The sequence below is a fragment of the Poecile atricapillus genome, chromosome W, assembly GCF_030490865.1.
Source record: "Poecile atricapillus isolate bPoeAtr1 chromosome W, bPoeAtr1.hap1, whole genome shotgun sequence".
NCBI classification, from domain to species: domain Eukaryota; kingdom Metazoa; phylum Chordata; class Aves; order Passeriformes; family Paridae; genus Poecile; species Poecile atricapillus.
In genome coordinates this window covers 17,500,833-17,522,071 of record NC_081288.1, presented here as the reverse complement: position 1 = coordinate 17,522,071, position 21,239 = coordinate 17,500,833, and the positions used below count along the sequence as shown (strand labels likewise).

The 21,239-nt window shown below is 42.5% G+C and overlaps 1 protein-coding gene and 1 long non-coding RNA gene across 6 annotated transcripts in view; one reads left to right on the top strand and one right to left on the bottom strand.

Moving 5' to 3' along the window:
• The first annotated feature begins 213 nt into the window (after positions 1–213).
• Positions 214–21,239, top strand: part of LOC131592302 (uncharacterized) — a 26,570-nt gene continuing 5,544 nt past the window's right edge. For all 3 annotated transcript variants that reach the window (XR_009280576.1, XR_009280578.1, XR_009280577.1), the window contains exons 1-2: positions 214–400; positions 16,484–16,624. This is a non-coding gene — a long non-coding RNA (uncharacterized LOC131592302). The remainder of the gene's footprint in view (positions 401–16,483; positions 16,625–21,239) is intronic.
• The window catches only part of LOC131592290 (protein C12orf4 homolog), a 19,335-nt gene continuing 14,559 nt past the window's right edge, over positions 16,464–21,239 (bottom strand). For all 3 annotated transcript variants that reach the window (XM_058863705.1, XM_058863704.1, XM_058863706.1), the window contains exons 12-14: positions 18,841–18,898; positions 17,577–17,644; positions 16,464–16,601 (exon numbers count right to left, since the gene is read on the bottom strand). In XM_058863705.1, coding sequence (XP_058719688.1) covers positions 16,509–16,601; positions 17,577–17,644; positions 18,841–18,898 — 219 coding nt within the window. In that variant the 3' untranslated portion in view covers positions 16,464–16,508. The remainder of the gene's footprint in view (positions 16,602–17,576; positions 17,645–18,840; positions 18,899–21,239) is intronic.

The following is a 21,239-nucleotide window of genomic DNA, read 5'->3' as shown; positions in this document are numbered from 1 at the left end:
CTGTAACACAAACCTGCTGTCCTCCCTGCCTGCTGAGGTTGGAGTGCTGTCACCCAAGACTGGAGGCAGGAGTGGGATTTCATTGGCTGTGGGAAGCAAAGGAGTCAAATTGGTCGGGGAGTCAGAAGCCTCTCAGACAGCTTCCTTATTTAGAGAAGAAGGTGTAAAAACAGTTCTGGACCTCATCAGTGAGCAATGAGAGGTTTGCAGCCACTTCCTTGGTGGCACGATCGGCGGGTGCTTGTCGGGGCACCTCGATACTCGGGGACAATCGGCTTGAGGTGACCACAGCTCTTTTTGTGCACATCCTGCAAATCCAAGGTACCTGTTACTGAGAGACCCACCTGTTAACCTCTGTCTGTACCTCTGCAGGGAGTGCTCCTGGCTGGCTAAAGGAGAGGTAAGCCATGCTGCAGGGACAGAAGCCCCAGCTCCTACTGGTTTTATCCCAGCAGGAATTCTGCTGAGCAGGGCACATAGGCTGGAGCATTGATCTTACAGTGACACATAGCTGGGAACATTAGACCTCTCTGTTTTTCACTGAGGTGACTTGCAAATGATCACACTTACCTGAGGAGGGTGTGTGCCTCCTGCAGGGGGGCAATCGTATTTGTAGAAGCAAGAGAAGGACTTAGGTGATATGTTAAAGATGAAGAAAAAGTTAAATGGCCACAGCTTACTAATGTTTCACTGTCTTCTTTCCTTTGGCCCAAATACTCACTGTTTTCATAACTTATGACCAGCTTAATTTGCCTCCCCATCTGTTTGCTCTGACTGTCTTGTTTCCCCTCATTTTCCACTGATACTGCTTCAGCTCCTTTGGAGTTGGACACATTAGACTTTTATCTCAATTAGTTTTGCAGAACTTACCAAGACATAAGTCAGAGGAAAATGGATTAGATTTATATAAATACTTTTGTCAATATGTCTGTCAGCTTCTCATAGCACAGGCCTTGCATCTTCTGTGTCATTTGAGGAGTACCTGGAAGCATAATTAAACTGAGCACACCCAGTGTGAGAGAGTTTGATATTAGCAGAGGTGTAATACAGGGCCTGAGACACTGCAGACTCCCCAGCATGAGCCCCATGAGGTGAAGGGGAGCCCCTGGCAGCCCTGAGGCAGGTGAACAGTCAGAGTCAGTGCTGTATGTGAATATTGATTGCTCTCAGGAGACAGGGTCAGCTATAAAATAATTGGGAACCACAGGGCTAGGCCCTGGCTTGTGCCAGGTGACATTTCAAGGTCTCTGTGCCTTTGCTGAAGCTGAACTTGGACTATCACAGAATCACAGAATAACCTGAGCTAGAATGGACCCACTGGGATCACGCAAGTCCAATGCCTGGTTCTGCACAGGACACCTCAACAATCCCACCCTGTGCCTGAGAGCCTTGCCCAAACACTCCCTGAACTCTGGTAGGCTTGGGGTGGTGGCCAAAGGAATGATATCTTTTGCTGACAAAGAAAATCCTCAGATCCTTTTCTCTCCTGTTTTCTACTTTACCTGGTGATTTTTCATCTATGCAAAGCGCACACACACACACACACACACACACACACACATATATATATATATATATTTTAGGAAGGAATAATACTAGTATTTTACACCTTCTTATCATAGCTGCAGTCTTCATGAGAAGGACAGCATCACTGGGAAACAAAGCCTGGGGTCCCTGTTACAAGAATGGAACACTGATTTCCCACTTTTTCTTATGCTGCATTCTGAAACCCGCCCATTCCCAATGCATGTGATTCCTGACAACACCGCCTGATCTCAGAGCCATCACTGTCTGTAAAATCATGCATTGTAATATTTTCTTTCCTGTTTACTTTTTTCCCCTAGACAACTTTCCAAGTGTAATGGTGCATTAGGGTTTTCCATCCTCAACTTTACTCACCTTTGCATCTTTTTGTGTCATTCATCAGAGCAAAGACAAACCATGGATTAAATGAGCTCCTCTAACTTTTGCTGGCACATCTGCCACTGCAGATTCCCCAGAAAGTGTCCTGATTGAACATATTAAAGGAACACTTTGTGGGATGCACCATGTCTCATCCCACTACCCCTTATTCTAGAAGTAAAACCAAATGGTCAGACACAAAACAGACAAACAAAGAAAAAAAGTCTATGGCTAGTCTATGGGACACATTGCCTTGTATTTTAGTCAGTCCAGCTGGAAAGTGACTGCTGAGGGCTGTGGTGACCCAGGGGACAGTTTCCTGCTGAGCAAGTCCATCTGACAGCATTCTGTATGGAAAGGGTGCACAGATTGTTTCCTCACAAAAAATCAGGACTTGTCTGATCTGTAAACCAAACCAAATAGCTAAAATTTGTGATTTCATCAGGACACCTGGTCCTCTTAAGACCTGCTGTCTGGCCCCAGACCAAATGTGTTGCAGCTGGGAGATGAAGTGCATTCTGCAGGCTTGTACTGCATCAGAGTTGAAATGAGTCTTGAAGCATTCTCCAACTGGATCTGTGGCCAGTAGGTTGCTGAGTTTCTGTGTATTAGCATCTGAACTGCCATGTACATTCTTGAGCTTCTGATTCAATTAGGCAAGCCTTGTTTGCTCTAAAATATGTCTTATTCTGCTTAAACTTGTTCTTTTGACCCATGAAGTGACTGTTTCCAGAAAACACACTGTAACCTTCTGATTTTCAGGTAGCATGTTGTCCCAGCTTCATGTACCCAGTGAAATTTGGGAGATACCAATAGCATTTGCAGTAAAATAAACCCTGTGAACTCCAAAATGGTAACAATTTACTTCAGCAATCAAACTCTGCTTACTCAAACTCTTAAGACCTGGCGTGACAGTGCTCACTGCCTAACTAAAACAACAAGATTTTACTGTCAGTATTTCAGGACAATATTAAAATAACACCTCTTTGGAGCACAGCAGTTCACATCCACTTTCAGATAGTCTAAGAAAAGTCCTGCAGCTGAGCGGTAACATGATATGGATGTAGAGCACGTCTTTCAAAAAATGTGTGATGACTTAGGGCCCTAAGTTCCATTTTCAAATCTGTTAAAAGTCTCTCCCTATTTTAAGGCTTGGAAAGAGCAATCCCTCATTCAAACACAGAAGGACAGACTAAAATTGTTCACCTTGCCTGTGAAGACCCAAGCTGATGGTGGACAGTGGAGAAGGGAGATTTCCAGATGATAAATCTGCCTCTTGTGGCAGGGCACATGTTGCAGACTCTGGACAAGTTGCATAAAAATCTGTAATCCTAAGTATGACCATGGAGCTCCATCTGATCATCTTTAGGTTAATGGGGTTTGCTGGCCAGTGTGGAGAGATTCATAACACAGATACCAGGACTGTTATGAATGAAATATCAATGACAATCTGAAAGCAGCAGAAAAAAATAACAGAGCAAGGTATTTACACCCAAGGACCCCACCAAACTGTAGAACTAGTAACACTGAAGAGGGTGTTTTTGGCATCAAGGCTAATTTATTTGAATAGGACCACAGAAGAGCTGATTAATCAGCAGAAGACCTGAGCACTGGTAGCAGGAGGATGACAAAAAGGGTTGTAGTACTCTGTATTTGTTATTTCTCTTCCCATTACCCAACAGAGAGGCAGATTTGTTGTCACACTGATCCCCAAAATGAATAAACAGGACAAGAGACAGCAACCTTGCCTAAGAGCCTTGGTAGCTGATGAGCTCTGGGAGGCTGAAGCAAGCAAACTTCTGACCCAAAACTATCCCCTCATTGCAGCTGCTGACTTGTAAAGAATGTACAAGACTTGCTTAAACACAGTTTGTCATCACCAGTAATGAGGAAGCCAAGATATTAACAGGGAACCTCCATTTTGTCACACACACAGAGGTCTTAGTTAGGCCACTCAGACACATCTGGGCAGGGGAGTGTGTAAATTTAACAACTTAGAGTCATCTCAAATAAGTATCTTCCCATTTCTCTACAGGGAGATCTCTCACTGAGTTTTCACATGCCAGTTTCTTACAGGCAAGCACAAATCACAGAACAGCTTCCTGCTATTTTCTTTTTGGAGGGAAGTGGGAGAAAGGATCTGCTCCCACAGGAAACTCTGGAGGATTTAGGACTAGGTAGATGTAGCTTGCTTGGAAAAATGATCTTTTGGTTTACTGTTTATTCATGCTGAACTCATTCTCTGCAGAGCGTATGTCAAGCACAGAGACAGTCAAATATGCCCATCTTTGTCTCCTAAGCTGGCCAGGTCTCCCTCTCTATGTCCCACAGAAATGGGAGTGACTGTCAGAAAACAGAGTGGTGACTCCACAGAGAACCTGTGCCTTCCCACCTGGTACTGTGCCCACCAGCCCACACTGCTTCTCTCATCACCTCCTCAGCTGTTCCCACTCCACAAGGACAGGCAGTCCAAGGGTAAAAGGCCGAGCTGAAGAAAACAGAAGTGACAGCCACCACCCCCACAGGGATCTGCCTCATGTTATTTATTAGAAGAGATGAATGACAAAGGGACACGTTTAATTTGTTTTGTTTGTTTCGTGCACAGTTTTCTCATTACAGCAGAAACAGGGACACTGCAGGAACAGGGATGCTAAGTGCCACATTTAACTAACGTTTTGAGTAGGGAAACCAGAAATTCCCTTGTTTTTATTGTTGTTGGTGATGAGATTCTGTCCAGTGGCCCAGCTGACCTCTGTGATTCCTGACCATAGAACTATTCAGATTAAATGATGTAATCACCATAGAAAGTTAAAGGCAATTTCTGTCATTTGCCAGGTAATTGTGTCTTCCTTGTGTTGTGCACCATTAGCTCACTTGAGGACTTTCTCTTCCATGTCAATTCTTCATTCATTGGTCTGGGTCCTCTCTCACATTTCAAAGAAGAATTCTGAGACCTTTTGTGCAGTCATCTTAACTTTTTCCTGGGTTTTTCAAGTGGTGTTTTTTTTGGTTTTTTTTCCCTTCATGTCAGGCAACACTTTAAGGTCTAAAGCTCGTAATTCATCATTCAAGCAGTTGTGATTTGTTGTTTAATTTCCATAGAAAGGATTGTGGTTTTGACATCTCCTTTCCTTTTCTGCCACTCTCTCCCCATTCCCACTGCACTCTGTTCATTCTACAAGACCTGCACAGTTCCTGCAGAGAGCTGTTAGGGTTGCATCCTGTTGGTATCTTCTGTGCTTGAAGAAGGGATCCATTTATGACACAATGTTCTGAGTTCTCCACAGAAGGATGACAGAATTACTTCCCTGATGATAGCCAGGACTTTATTCACAAGGTATCTTTCCAAGGCAAACAGAAGCTTTTTTCCCTTTGGTCAAAAATGCTCCAAACAGCTTAGCAGTCTCTTGATCCTTTAGAAGCTGCTGAGAACACCTTTAGCCTCTCCTTGAACACCTTCAGCATGCTCTCTCTGCATCCTTGGGGCTCTCTACTGGACTTCCTCCAAGCTGTTTCCTTCTCTCCTGTGCTAGGATGCCCTAAATTGACCATAGCACACCAGATGTGCCAGTGATGGGAAATAGTCCCTTCCCTCACCCCTTGACCTCCTGGCCACCTTTGGGCTAATACAGCCCAGTCTGTGGCTGTCCTGCCTCACCACAACTACAAATTTGGGTTCAGTTTTCTGCACCATGATCCCCAGCCTCTTCTCAAAGCAAAGCTGCTCCCCAGTCAATCAGTGCCCAGTCTGGACTATTGTCAGAAATAATGTACTCCAGGAGTCAAGGCTCTGCATTTCTTAATGCCAAGCTGCACAAGAATCCTGTCAGTCTGTTATTCCAGCTTTTCAGGGGCCAGCTGGATGCCAGCCCTATCCTCATTGTATCAACATTTCCTACAATTTATTGTTGTCAACTGCAGACTTGCAGGTTAGGGAAAACAAACTAATTTGGGGGTAGTGATGGATTATTCTTCAAATGCCTGCCACATTCATGCAGGATGTTGTTTCCACTCTCTAAATTATTGTTCATTGTGATTTGGTTCTATGTGGTCATCACACATAGTAAAATACAGTATTTTTAAAAAAGGATTTGGTTTCTGCCAGCAAAGATCTCATTCTTATAGCCTCATCTTTTTACACTCATGTTTTTCTGTGTGTGATTTTAGATGTTTTCCTCACAATCCATGTCTATACAATACACTTGAATCTTCCCCCAAGGCACAGCCCAAAGACAATGTGAGATGAGTAAATGCAGTTCTAATTTGGTTGATTACAATGATTCATTGCATATTATTTTTAAGGACTGCCAGTCCTTTTTTCAGAAAGGAGCCTATCTCTCTGTGGAAAAGTATCCTCTCCTTTCAGTGGACCAAGGAGACCTCAATATCAGTGCCACTTTTCCCACCAGAGTCTGGGATCTGTCGAAGAGCTGGATGCAAGTAGCTAGAACATCAGTACCCTCTCTACAAAAATCATGCAGGTTTGCGAGTTTCTCTGGTTTAAGGCTGTCTCCTTTTTTGCCTTGAAATGATAATTTCCAGTAGTCACTCTGAACAGTAGAAAATCTGAGTCCAAAGCAAACTTTTTGAGTTGAAGACTGCAGCCACCTTGTTATTTCTTTGTCAAGAACCACATTGTAAGGTATTTATTGTGATGGTTTTTAACATATGGAAGATCAAGATCAGATTCCTAAAATATTCTGAAAACCAGTTATAGCTTTAACAGTGAATGTGGTTAAATATAAAGGCTAAGTAATTTGTTCTATTAAAAAGCCCAAGTCTTATTTTTATCAAGTGATGTTATGAGGGCATGTTCTAAATCAGACAAAAGCTCTTCTAGCTACAAGAGCTTCACTTCTGCAATTTTTAATAGCCCAATTAAGTTGCTGCAGCTCCTTGTGCATGTTGTTAGTACAGAATTCCTCCTCTGACACTGACCAGATCAGGCAGACTCCAGAAGATGAAACATTTGAAGAAGACAGGCCAAGTAAATGCAAGATCTGAATGACAATGTCAAATTTATTTTTCCCCTGTAAAGATGAGTCTCATTTGGACAGGGTCTGGTTGTGATGGGTGCACAGGACTAGGAAATAAACCCATACATTTCATGCATTCATATAACACCTTTCCTGACATCCCTCTCCATGCTGTCCTGCACTTCTCCCTGTGCACAGGCCCAGTTTAGGATTACACTGCTGCTGCTGCTGCTGCTGCTGCTGCTGCTGCTGCTGCTGGGCAGCTATTCCAAGCATCCTTTCAGCAGAATGCGTATTCCACGCAGGATTAGAGAATGGTTTGTCTGATGCCCACTGGACAGGCGGTGTGGAGCAGGGTCAAGGCAAGCATGCAGCGGAGCTCTGAAATTTCCTTTTTGATCAAGCAAGGAGTGAGCATATGTTGGCAGAGGGAATGTGTGCTCAGCTTACTTTAGTGGACTTTCAGCACTGACCTTTTGATGCATTCCTCCAGCAGCAGTAAAATGGTTCTGCTTAAGTAAACTGACATAGACCATGTGCAAACCCAGCTGTCTTCTCCAGCCCACCATTTCTCCTACTGTTACAAGAAGCCTGGACGCATGGGAATGTTGTAATTTAATGTGTAATAACCTCTCATGGAAATAATATACTGAAAATTAATGGTGCTCATGACACAATCTACGCTTCGAGAAGCCAGTTTAAGGACTGGCCACAGGAGTGCACATTAATATGTCCTGGGTTGCTGTACTTTGTATTAAAGTCTCTTGACAAAAACAGGAAGTTAAAGGCTCTTACACCACTCCAGCTTGGCCCATCCTTACCTCTCCTTGACTGCTTTATGTTTTCCATCCTTTGTTTCTCTAAGTGTCTGGTAGGTCTGGCTGTGTATGACACCACTATAAAAATTAAGATGGATTAGGCAGAAGTAGCTGATCCAGCAGGCCAGCTATTAGTGGGCACAATGCTTCTCTAAAGAGCTACTTGTGACAGCATCATGAGTAAAAAGAAGAAAATACAAAAAAGAATGGCTCCACCATGTATTGTACAGAGCCTGCCCTTCCAAATTCTTGATGCCTTTTTCATGGAATCATGAAATCATTTGGGCTGGAAGTGACCTTTAAAGGCCACGTAGCCCAACCCCCCTGCAATAAACAGGGAGAACTTCAACAGATCAGGTTGCTCAGAGCCCTGCCCAGCCTGACCTTGAGTGTTTCCAGAGATGGGGCATCCTCCACCTCTCTGGGCAACCTCCAATCACCTTGGTGTCCCTCTCTTCATTGGCTCCAGAAGCTTCATGTCCTTCCTGTGCTGGGCCCCCAGAGCTGGGCCACATCTCAAGCTTGTCCAGGTCCCTCTGGATGGCATCCTGTCCTTGAGGTGTGTCACTGCACCCTCAGTTTGGTGTCATCTGCAAACTTGCTGTGTGCAATTGATCCCACTGTCCATGTCATCGATGAAGACATCAAAAATGACTTGGTCCCATTGTGGACCCCTGGGGGACACCACTTCTCGGCCATCAGGAGGTGCTGAGTGACCTGCTGGGTCTCACACCCAGGCAAAGGGGCTGATTGTTCCTCATCCATAAATACCTACCTGCCATAAGATAAGCATTTGGAGAAGAAAAACTAGAAAATATTGTCCTCTTGCAGCAAAACGTTTCCCACTGTAAGCAAAAGTAAGATAAAAATGTGGTGTGTGCCATTTTGCATGTAGCAACATCAGTTTGCATGACTTACTTATAATTTATGGACTGTTTGAAAGAAAGAACCACTTCCAATGGGCAGGAACAAGTGCCCAAAATGGCTAAAAGCACATCCAAGATAACAACTGGTGGTCAAGCAGTGGTTTCCAAACAACTACTCAACAGAAGCACTCACATCCTCTTGTGTAGCTGGTCAAACTTGGGGCCAAGCTCCTGCCAATGACCTGCTGCAATTTCCATCTTTGATTGGTGAGCAGGGAGAAAGATTCATTTCTCAAAAAGGGAGGCTTGGCTGGCCTGTGCTGGTAGGATTTCCGCTATGGGAATAGGCATGGAGCACTCTGATAACTGGGGTGCTGCACACACGAGGAGTGGCGGAAGGAAGCAGCCCCTGTTTGTGGGGTCAGGCTATTTCTGCTGGGGTTTAAAACTGCTCTTTGGAACAGAGTTGAAACAGTCACTATAAATGACTTGCATGAGAGAGTACAGAGCATTTTGGAGGATTATAATTTATGCCAGGCAGGAGCTGTTATGGTTCAGTTTAAGGAGCTTAAAATAAGACTTTTGGGAGACAACCAAACCAGCTTCAACTCTGGTAACTCCCCAGTTCAAGATACTCCTAAATTGTTATGTACAGGATCTGTTCCTGCCTGGGGCCAAGGTCCTTGAACTCCTGTTGAAACCAGTAGATCTTAAAGATGCTCTGATGATATTTGCCACTGCTAAGAGTGAGCCAATGCCCATTAGGAAAGAGTTGAAAGTGCCTTGGAGTGTATGACTCTCTTTACTCTTAATCCAAACCTGAATTAATTTAACTTAGGGATTTCTTCCCCCAAGGCTTTGTCTTTCATGGAAGGTATCTCTTGAAGAAATGTAGAGTTTTTCTCCATGAGATCCTCCTTTCTGCAGATATAAAATCAATAAACTTATTAAGCCAATTGTGGATGAAGTACATCTGTCTGGACCGACATGGTCATCCACATGCTTCCCAAAGATGGAACAGAGGGAGAAATCAATCCATTTCTGCTGACCAGACAGAAAGGCAGACATGAAGCCCTCTTGTGCCATCTCCCAGGCAGCTTAAGAGTGCTTTATACCACAAAGGCATAGCTGTATTCTGTTGTTTTCTTGAAAATGACACAGTGGCTGTCACTCCATTCTCAGAGAAATATTTGTACACTATGAGACTGATTTCTAAGTTTTCAGAAATATTGCTTCTCTAAATCTTCCCTATTTTCCTTTGTTAGTTTTATCTCTGTTAGTTAAATGGAAACTCTTAATGGAACATGCAGTCCAAACCCGCCTTCTCTTTAGTCTTTGCATCCTTTAAATATTTACAGATGGTTTTCATATTCCCCTTCAGTTGCTATTTAGCCAGTGCCGCCCTGTGTGTATCTCTTCCAACTTAGCACCCTTAGAAGGGCACACAAGGCCAAATTCTGCTCTCAGTTACATCTCTGTAATTTTGGAGTAACTCAGAAAACTTGATAGACATTGAATTCACAAGAGCAACACACAGAGCAGAAGGTGAATGCCAAAATAAAAAACAGGATGACAGTCAAAACTAACATCACATCCTGTGGGCCACAGACTGCACAAGATTGGTGCCTTTTCTATCCTAGTATTTTTTGCTGCATTCTCAGTGACTAGAATGAAGATTTAGAAGAAGCTGTGAACTGCAACAGCCATCAGGAAGTTGTCAGTACTTACCATGGCTCCTCTGAGAAGTGAGATATAGCACATCATTGTGTGCAAGTCCATGCAGAATGCTTGCATGATTTAACACTGATTTTAAGAGGTTTTTCTATGTCACACAGAATATTTGATACTAGATACTTCATATTTCTGTGTGCGTTACAAACATGACACAATAACCTTGTTCTGTTCAGTGACTTTTTTTTCCTATGGGCATTGATAATTACTCCAGCAGAGAACATTTCTCCACCTTTTCTCAGCCCTTCACAGGGCTGGTTGAAAATACTGCTCTATGTCTGTCCTGAAAGCAGAGAAAAAGACCAATGAGACCAGAGCTGAGCACGACAAACTGAAGTCCACAGGCCATTTCCCAACTGAAAAAACATGTCATGTGGAAAGTGCGTGCCCAGAGGAAGTTTTGCTTGCTCAAGATCTCTCATCTTTCCAGGCTGCACTTGGCAGAGCTCGCAACACTGACTTCACATCCTAAGTTGACTCATTTCCATGGCTTTTCTCTTTTGGAGCCTTTATTATAAAGGGTGAACGTTGTTTTTCTCCCTTTGCAGGTTATTCTGACAGAAGTGGGGAAGGAAATAAAGAACTATGAACCACCATTCTTTACCCAGAATCTGGCCTAACCTCCAAGGAATAATCTTCAAAAGAACTTGCTTCTAGATGTTGGGGTATGATTACACCTTAGTGTTTAAATCCTATTATATCATAAAATCAAGCCCTTCAACTTATGCAACCAGAAGTAAAACTGTTTGTCCTTATACATAATAATAACATAGTCTTCTAATTCTGTGGTCCCATAGGACAACAGTCCTGTGGTTGCTACTGACTTCTACCCCATCCAGTATATAGTATGAAGTAATAAATTTATTTTTATGCAGCACTGATGGTCTGTCCTGAGAGCTCCATGAGGATACAAGAAGAGGACAGGCATCTCTTTACACAGCTGACCTGGTGTGAATACCAGGGAATAGCTCTGTATTTTTGGGTATAGCACTGGCAAAAAATAACAGTAAATGAGGCATGAAAGACTAATGCTCAAAATACTACACAAGCATAAATTAAACTTTCCTCTAATGGGGGGAAAATGAGGTACAGATGCAATAATCTGATCAACCTTTAAGCTCACAGAAATACCAGAACTGGGTTAGAACATGCAATGTCAATCCTCTCAGATGGAACTGGATGTTCTTTAAAGCCCCTTCCAACCCAAAGCATTCCATAATGTAAGGTAATTTCCTCCCTTACATTATATGCTCTCTCCATAACCACCTTCTGTGGCTTCATTCACTTCTCATACAACAGGAAGTTATAAAATAACTCTTTCATCACTAAGATTTTGCTGTACAGAGTGAACTATTGCAGAAGAAAGGACCTCAGGTACGACTGCCACCTGTCTGGGCAGTGCCACCTTCTAACAGTGACATTTCAGACATTGCAGCAGGATAGAGGCACCTGGCCAGGACAAGGTCTGTACCTGTGTTGCAGCCTGCAACCTCAGGATCTCGTCTAGGGAAGCAGCAGGGTTCTGGGGACCAGCATGAAACACCAACGAGACGGGCTCCCGGTTCATGAAACCATTTATTCAGCATGAGAACAAACTCAGGTCCAGAACAGAGAGCCCCGAACAGAGGCACAGCAGGGGTTTTTGAGGGACAGAACCCCCGAGGGTTTACACCTTTGAGGGTGGAGTTCAGGGTCAGGGACCATTAGAAACACAGCAAGGGAGAACCCCCCAGGGACTCAAACCCAATCAGAACTCCTGGGCCGCCCTTCACAAGGGGTTTGGGGTGGAACAATGTTAACTCTTTGCCTCCCTGAGGCCGCTGCAACATCTGCTCCTTTTTTATTTTTTTTTTTTTTTTTTTTTTTTTTTTTCAAATTTTAATTAGGAGCTTAAAATGTTTCCAAACATACACCTTAAAATCTCACCTCTTCCACAGAGCACCCACTTTGCTTTGTGGGACACCAATAGCTCAATCACAAAACACATTAGGCAAACAGAAAAAAAACAAAATTAAAAAGAAACACTTAAACCTTGGACCACGCCGGGCAAATTAAACGGTGATGGTACTTAATACAAACATAATATTTTTTTTTGTTCAGTCTCTTCCAGTTTAGGATTCTTTGTTAGGAAGGGTGCAGCTCTTAGATCTCCTCTCACGAGGGGCAGAATTCTTCGATCTCCAGCTTCGGCTCCGGCTCCCATGTGGGCGTCGCCTCTTTAGATGATCTCGGTGTAACACTGGCTTTCGGAGCTCGGTTACAGTTTCGATTTCCCCAGAGGAGGTGTTGCCCACGATGGCAAAGCACAGCCCCCAGGGGTGGAGCACCGAACAAAGGGGTGGGAGTGAAGCAGGAGTTACTGGGAGGTTCGGGAAGGGGAGGTTTGGGACCGGAAAAGAAGGAGCAAGGCGGGAAACCAGGGATCCCAGACCGCGTGGCCGGCGCCATCTTGGGATGGGGGGGGGGAGGCCGGGACAGGCTTTCCCGGACAGGGAACGGGGAATATGGAAAGACAGGGGTGAAGGAGGACACGGAACGGCGGGCAGACGGCAGCAACCCCGAGCCATCTTAGCTTTTTTTCACCCTTTGTCCTGCCCTTAGGAACAGAGGAAAGGGGAAGGTACAGGAAGGTATACACCAAAAAAAAAAAAAATGAACTTCACAGAAGACAGAAACAGTCCACCGGAAGATCCATACCGTCCATAATCGTCCATAGTGTTAATAGAATCGTCCATAATGTTGATATCGTCCATAATACGTCTCGTTGGGTGATGTTAGGTGCTTGTCTCAGCGTCTGGTCTCGGCTCCCACACCTCCGTAATCCCTTTACTTCCCCCATGCCCGAGGCACTCTCAACCCAGTCTCCCTGCCAGGTACTCTCGAGTCCTCCTTTCCAAGGCGGGGGTCTCACCGGCTCTCAAGCCATCAGCCGGGGACTTACGAGGTGTCCATGGAGCCGCTCCTGCTGTTCTCCTGGATGCCCGCATTCTCCACCATTTGTTGCAGCCTGCAACCTCAGGATCTCGTCCAGGGAAGCAGCAGGGTTCTGGGGACCAGCATGAAACACCAACGAGACGGGCTCCCGGTTCATGAAACCATTTATTCAGCATGAGAACAAACTCAGGTCCAGAACAGAGAGCCCCGAACAGAGGCACAGCAGGGGTTTTTGAGGGACAGAACCCCCGAGGGTTTACACCTTTGAGGGTGGAGTTCAGGGTCAGGGACCATTAGAAACACAGCAAGGGAGAACCCCCCAGGGACTCAAACCCAATCAGAACTCCTGGGCCGCCCTTCACAAGGGGTTTGGGGTGGAACAATGTTAACTCTTTGCCTCCCTGAGGCCGCTGCAACATACCTGTATTTAATTGTCTGCATTCTTCTCCTCCTCTTTGTGACCAGTTCCCACAGAAGAAAACAGACACAGGTTGCAGAACCAGTGACAAGAGGCGAAGGGCACTAAGTTATATGCTTGACAAATCCAGACTCTTGGCTTTTTTTTTTTTTTCCCTTGCCATAACCTCAGTTCAGACTCTGTAAAGGGCACCTGCAGTTTACAGTGGTCACTGTGAACCAGCGAAAAAAGCTAAACAATGGTATTTGCTCCTCACCTTTCCCCATGGCAGGATTTTTTTTTATTCGATTCAAGCCACACATATAATTTTACATGACATTTTCAAGGCATTAAATACTGTCACCCTTCCAAGGAATCTGCACTGCATATACAAATAGAAAACCTCATGCCCATTAAGTCATTTTCCTCTTAATCTTGAATAGCTTTTCATGACTGAAACAGAACTTCTAAGGTGGCTTTACACCATAAACCACACCCTGTATTCTACAGCTGCCAGGCACAGACCAAACAGAAAGTACAGTTTAGGTCAGCCCATCTCTGTATTCTGCTTTTCTCCAAAGACAGCTAAAAATCTGCTGTTATCACCACTTCCTTGAGAACAGGTATGAAAAATGGGAATATTAAATGCTCTGTCATGGATCCTCCAGGCAAAGATTCTGTTTGTAAGGCTTATTCAGCATTCACAAGGGTCACACTTCAGCAAGCAGAATTAATAGTTTTCCCATAACATTCCTTCCACTTTGATTTTCCAAACCCTCATCACTAGAGCTTGTTCGTTCATTTCAGTATCAAAGACCAGCTGGCTCTTCTGATGACAACTTTAGGTGCAATCTGCTGAGGACTGAAAACAAACATTTCAAAAGTAAAAGGCAAAAGCTGAGTTATTTTCCTAGAAATTAGTGGCAGTTTCATCCAAGTGCTACTAAATTGAGTCTTCATGCTTTATCAAAAATACCAGGCATAATTTTTACTACCAAAGAATTGAGAAGTATAAGCAAGATATTTGCTCAAGAATTGTTGGTGCTCCTTGTTGGTAGATTTACTGACTGAAGGAAAGTATAAAACTAATGTAAGTAGATAACACAGATATTTTTCACACAGATAAACCTTTTAACCTCTAAAAAGGATTAGTTCTGCCACCACACCTTTCCCAGACAGAATAATGTTAGACCACTTGCTTTTCTGGGACCAGAGTTTGATTTCAGTTTAAGGCCAGCAATGTAAAATGAGCTGAGTAACAGGATTAATCCAGCTCCTTCTAGAGGAATTTACATCCTTCTTTTCTAGAACACCAAATTAGGTCATGTTACTTACATGATTCTTCTTTAGAAGCTGCTGGCAGAGGAAAAGAAAGTATTTGACAGTTCAGCAAGAGATGTTTGCTGGGTCACTTACATGGCTTCCTGCAGCATGCAAGACTTGATAAAAATACTAAGCTGAGTCTGTTAATTACACTGTGACTTTATAATCATCATTAAATGGTGAATATTCCTTTGGTTCTCCATGAGAATTTTAAATTATGGAGCTTCCCCAAAACAGAGCTTTTCAATCTTTGCATTTATTAAGCTAAATAACATTTTAAAAAATCACTATGAAGACAAAAAATAATTTGAGTTTTAACTGGCTTCCAGGTTCTCCAGTTTCCAGTGCAGAATTTCAGTAGTACATAGGAAGAGGTTTCTGATTCAAAGCCAGGTCTGCCAGGATCCCCAAGATTCCCACACAGCAGAACTGTGGGTTTGGAAATCCCACCACTGGAACCCTCACCCCCACAGCTGCTTTGCTGTGAGCCAGTGATTCTGGCAATCCCAAGATTCCCAGTTCCAGACAGGACTTTCCCTGAGGCCATGGAAGGGCTGCTTCCAGCTCCTGGGTCCACAGCTGAGTTCCAAGATTGTCCATGATGGGGGAAAAGCAGTTCCCAGTGTCCCCTTTATCCCCCATCACTGGGATGCAGAGGGTGGTTTGGTTGCGTTTTTTTGGACTGGATTCAAGATTGTCCCAAAAAATTTCATAGCTGCATCTTGAGCTCTCTCCCTGGCATTTCTCATTAGTCATAAAATGTTAATAATTAATAAGCAGCAAATTTTATCTGTATAACAGGGTCCAGAGCATTTTAGTGTTCACCTTTTATTCGAACACTAGTTCAACATTTTCAGTGTTCACATTTTCCTGTGAAGTTGTTCATATGATAAGCTTGTCAATGTGAAGTCTGGAAAAAAAGCAAAACCCAAACAAAATAAAAAAAAAAAAAAAAGGAAGAAATACTTCTTTAAAATTTCTAATTATTGTCACAAGTGTATATTATTTAGATTTTTTTTAAAAAAACCACTTCCACAATCTACAAAATGCAACAGGGTAAATGTTTGATTCAAGTCTTTCATTTTGTAGCAGTAAAACGAGGCACTAATACATTTTATTCTATGGTCACTATGACAAACTCCATTGGTTATTCTAAGGAAACATCTGATGTGCTCCATATTATTTTAAAAGCCACTGAGAAAATTCAGGAAATGTTTGTAGAAGCCAGAAGACCCCATTCCTAGCATAAGCTCTTACTGCTACTACCAATGTATGAGAATTAACTATATATTTCTGTCGATTTCATACAAGTTATATTGAATGTCTTTCACATAAAGGTGAGGAATTGATTATCAATCCTGTGCTGAAACAGAGCAAGAGGCAAAAACCAGCTGCTACCAGCCAAGTACAGACAACATTTATCTTTTATTACAACACAATTCTTGAAATTGAAACAAATGCCACTTTGGGGTCATCAGTCCACAGGAAAGAGACATTCTAGTCCAGATTCTCCTTAATCTCATCCTCTGCCAACAGGATACAGGTTAGTGCCCCATAGAAATCAGTGCTTGGAGGTCAGAGTCAGTGTGGAGGATACTCTGAAGATCTGTGGCAGCATGTTACTCAGCTGGTAAAACATCTCCTCAGAAATTGTCTGAAAGAAAAACCCAACACCAGGTAAGCTTTGGCTTTTTGTAGTTTGGAAGAATTAAGTCTCTCTGAACTTTATTTCTTGGTATTTAAGAGAATTGCTGCTGTTCAGAAGACAACAAAAATAATTTTCAAACCGTGTGTTACAATTCTACTGAATCCAGTCAATCTTTTGATTGACCTAAAAATACTGGCTGTGTATTTATGTGACATATCCACATATCCATTTCCAGAAGATTTCTTGTTCCAGGGATTGATTATTTCTGCCAAACACAAGCAGGACAGGGCTGCTTGTTATCTACAGGACTCCTGCTCTCTGCATTTCAGGACTAGATTCAACTTAGGAATTTATTTGTGGCTTCCTCCTTGCTCAGCAGCTTTCTACTTTGTCAAGAAATACATGTTACTCCTTTCCTAACATAACTTGACTTTTACTGCTTTTTAGAACAAACTTTGTTCTGGCCATCTTTGGATATCTTCCTGTTTCTGAAGATCAGCTAGAACTTCAAATTAAATAATTTCAGAGTCTAAGTTAGAACTAACTTCAAATACCTGAAGTAATTAATGTTTTTGTGGAAGCATGACTGAACTTTCTGCACTGCAGCTTTCCATGTTGTTAGACAATATGACTAAAGACAATATGACTAAAAAACAACTCAAGTTATGTAATGCAAGATTAGACCATCAGAGTAATTAACATCAAAAAAGTCTCTCTTTCAAAGGTGATGCATTCACCATTTGTAAAGGTGAACGTCCCAGTTTGAAATTTTAGCATCCTCTCAGAAAATACCACTGGGTATTCAAAAATTATAAATCCATTTTTACTCCTTTTTTATAGGAAAGGAAACAAAACCAAATTGATTAATTTAAACTCACTCAAAAAGGGCAGGCAATAGCAAAAAAGCCATCACCAGATCTGCTGACATGCGACTTTTTACCAGCAGTCTCCTAGGCTGGATATGACTCTGGTTTCACCTACCTGTGGTACCAGGAATTGTACAGTCCGAGAAATTCCTCCATCCCATGAGGCCATTTCCATCATGAAACCTAAAAAAACAGCATTGACACTGTCTGGATTACCTGTACTCCCCAGCAGTTAAAGCATGAGCAGGCAGTGAGGGAGTTTTCATACACAAGTAGGGTTTGAACTGCCTTAATGAGGGATGTCCTCAACTGCATTTAAATCAGACTTAGGCAATCTGAATGAAATGTAGAAAAATCTTATGAGGAGTTCTGCAGAACAATCGGTCCTACTGTGCAGCACAGTGATACACAGCAGAAGTGTGTCATGAGTTAAATAATGTGTCAGGAGTTCTTTCCATGGTTTCCTTTCACTGAGAAACAGGAGTGACCTCATTGGTGCCTTACAGTGCCTGAAGGGAACCCACAGGAAAGATGGAGAGAGACTCTTGACAAGGGCCTGAAGTGACAGGACAAGGGGGGAATGGCTTCACACTGACAGAGAGCAGGTTTAGATTGTATATGAGGAAGAAATTGTTCCCTCTGAGGGGGGTGAGGCCCTGGCCCAGGTTGCCCAGAGAAGCTGTGGCTGCTCCATCCCTGTAAGTGAGCAAGCAGTGGAATGTGTCTCTACCGATGGCAGGGGGCTGGAATCTTTAAGGTGCCTTCTAACCCACACAATGCTATGATTCTATGATGATTCTATAGGGATAAAGCTCAGCACTCACTTATTGCTCAAGTGCTGAAATACCAAAGGCCACAGGAATCCTCTTACGGCATATAAGGACACTCAGAAAAATAACTGTTTACTAGAAGTGGATGATGTAGATGACATATCCATTGTGAACTACTGAAAGTCAATTGCTATAGGAAGAGATTCCTCAAGCAGGTGGTTGAAAGTGACTGGCTCAACTATTTAGGTGCAGCACACAAAAATGCAGAAAGTAAAAACACCACTTGGAAAGACAGAAAACCACGTTGAGTCATGAGGACTAGTTTTTCCTAATATCCAGCCTAAACCTGCTGTCAGTGTGAAGCCATTTCCCCTTGTCCTGTCACTCCAGGCCTTTGTCAAGAGTCTCTCTCCATCTTTCCTGTGGGTTCCCTTCAGGCACTGCAAGGCCACAATGAGGTCACCCCAAAGCCTTCTCTTCCCCAGGCTGAACAATCCCAATTGTTCCCTCAGCCTTTCCTCCCAGCAGAGCTGCTCCATCCCTCTGATGCCCTTGGTGTCCCTGCTCTGGCCTGGCTCCCCAGATCCCACTGGAGCTCCACTCCCATACCTTTGACACACTTGAACACGAGCTCTGCCCTCTTCAGGCACCATGGAATGGTCATCTCCTAAAAGGAAGAAATAAAAAGCCTCAATGCCCCACAGACCTAACCAGCAAGAATAGCAGGGAAATTATTAAAAACAATATATTTTTTGTCCTAGTACATGATTTTCAAGCAGCATTTGGGACCTAGTTTTCAGAACATTCTAGAAAGGTGTACACAAGTTACAGGTGACCATAAAAGCACCACCACTCCTTATTGCTAGGAGAGGCAGTGTCAGAACAATATTATACATTTTTAAGTTGAGATGTTAAACAAAAATGCTGCTGTCAATCTCACTGGAAACTGGGCTGTTGAATTCCCCTGTGGAGCTCCAGAAAACATCTAATATTCAACTGATAATTGTCAGGTTCATGCATCAGCAAATCAAAGGCAGGCTCCTGACCACATCTTATGTGCATCGTGGAGCACAATGATGACTCTTATCTGTTCTTGATTTTGTTTAAAGTTTCTTGGCATACCCACAACCTTCAGTAAAACCTCTCTAATACTGGAATTGGAAGAAGCCCTTCTTCCTTAAGATGCATTTATAGTAAAAGTGAGAACAAGCAAAATTAATTCTCATCTGATGAGGGTGTTTCAGATAGCAACAGCCAGCAAATCCTTACCTAAAGTTAAATAGCAAAACATGACATGAAAACCATAGTGGTTTAAGATATGGCTACAACCACTGAGCTAAATAATTTAAGTTTAAAGTTCATGAAATATCTTTTGGCTGTATGCTACAAAGCAAATTACACCATAATGGTGTAATTCTACCAGAGACAAAATGACTCACTGCAAACACTTCTCAGAAAGAAGAAAACAGTATCTGTTTTTTTCTGCTGTACTCCTCATCATGAAGATGAGCACTTTCTAGTCTGAATACAGGAATATAGATGTGGAAACCAATTTATCATTCTAAGTACCTTATCAAACTTAAGCTTGACATAGTTTTCTATTCACTACAGCCAGTCTCTATTTTGCAATGTCAAACACACAGTGCAATCTGTTCTTATCAAAAAGCTTAATTTCAGGATTAGAAAAAGTCATTTGAGAGGCAAGGTGATCTAAGAATGCCAACTGATAACACAACTGATAAACTGAATATGTGGCTTCATTAAACAACCACTGAAAGCCAAAGTTTCTCCCTAGGTGGGAGGATGTCCTGCCATCCCCCCAGAATACACTGTATATTAAAAACATGGTAAGTTTGAAATATCTTTTCATAAAGTTTTCATTATGTAAATCACTGCATCCCTATGTGCTGCTTTTAGGGTATACACCACATTAATCAGACAGAACAGTGCTGGACAAGTCTGGGTTTGTACTTTTTTTTTTTGTGGTTGCTTTTTGACTTTTTAAATTTTAAACATTCTGGAAGCAACACTTGGTGTTTATTATAACTTGTCTGCCCATGTGTGCTTTCTGTCACAAATAAGGTTTATTGTTGATTTTGGTTACTGCTTTGGCTTAGTAAAAAACAAGTGACTAAGAAGAGAAGTTCTCTCTCAGGAGCACCTTGAGCAATCAGTGATGGGAACTGAGCCACACAAGGACTGATCAACACAGCAGGATATGACACCATTCCTTGGACTATTTTAGAGGAACAGAGAGGTTAAATTTTTTGGGCACTCAGGGAAATAACAGAATGTTGCTCCATGCAAACCACAAGATCTGAAAATGACATAGTAGTGATACAATTCTAATCCATCTTTTCAAATGTAAGTTCTCATGAATTCACCACGTTAACAGTTTTCTCTGGTGTGGAAATGATGGAGGATCAGCTAAGCACCAATTCAAAATACACAGAAGGACATAAGAAAGTAAAAAAGCAAATAGCCAACCTCCTAGAGGGAGTTTTGGATAATAGCATTCAAAAAAGTTAAAAAAACTTCCACCTGGAACTTTGGGTGTTTTTCACTAGCAGAGATACTTCAACCCTTTTTAGGATGCAATCGTTTTGTCAAATTAAGATTTCTTCAACCGATTTAGAAAAAAAGGGGAGGGAGGGTAGACTAGCTTCACTGATTAGAAAGATATGCTGCAATCCTTTTGATTTTATTTTCATTTAATTTGTGACAGGCTTACTACATGGGGCTGCTTAGGGCTTAGGCCTTTGCAGAACCATGTCATAATCAGGTAATTAAGAAATAAAGTTCACATACATCATGTGGGAAAAATATTTCAAACCAAATTTCAATGGGTAATTTCAGTACAAATTAGCAAGGTGTTTAACTCACAGTGCATCTGTGCAAATCCTAAACACTGGAACAGCAGATATAAATTTAAAGGCAGGAAACTCAGATGAGAAACATTTGAGGTCAATACACCCATCAGTAACCTCTCTATGGACATAACATATGTT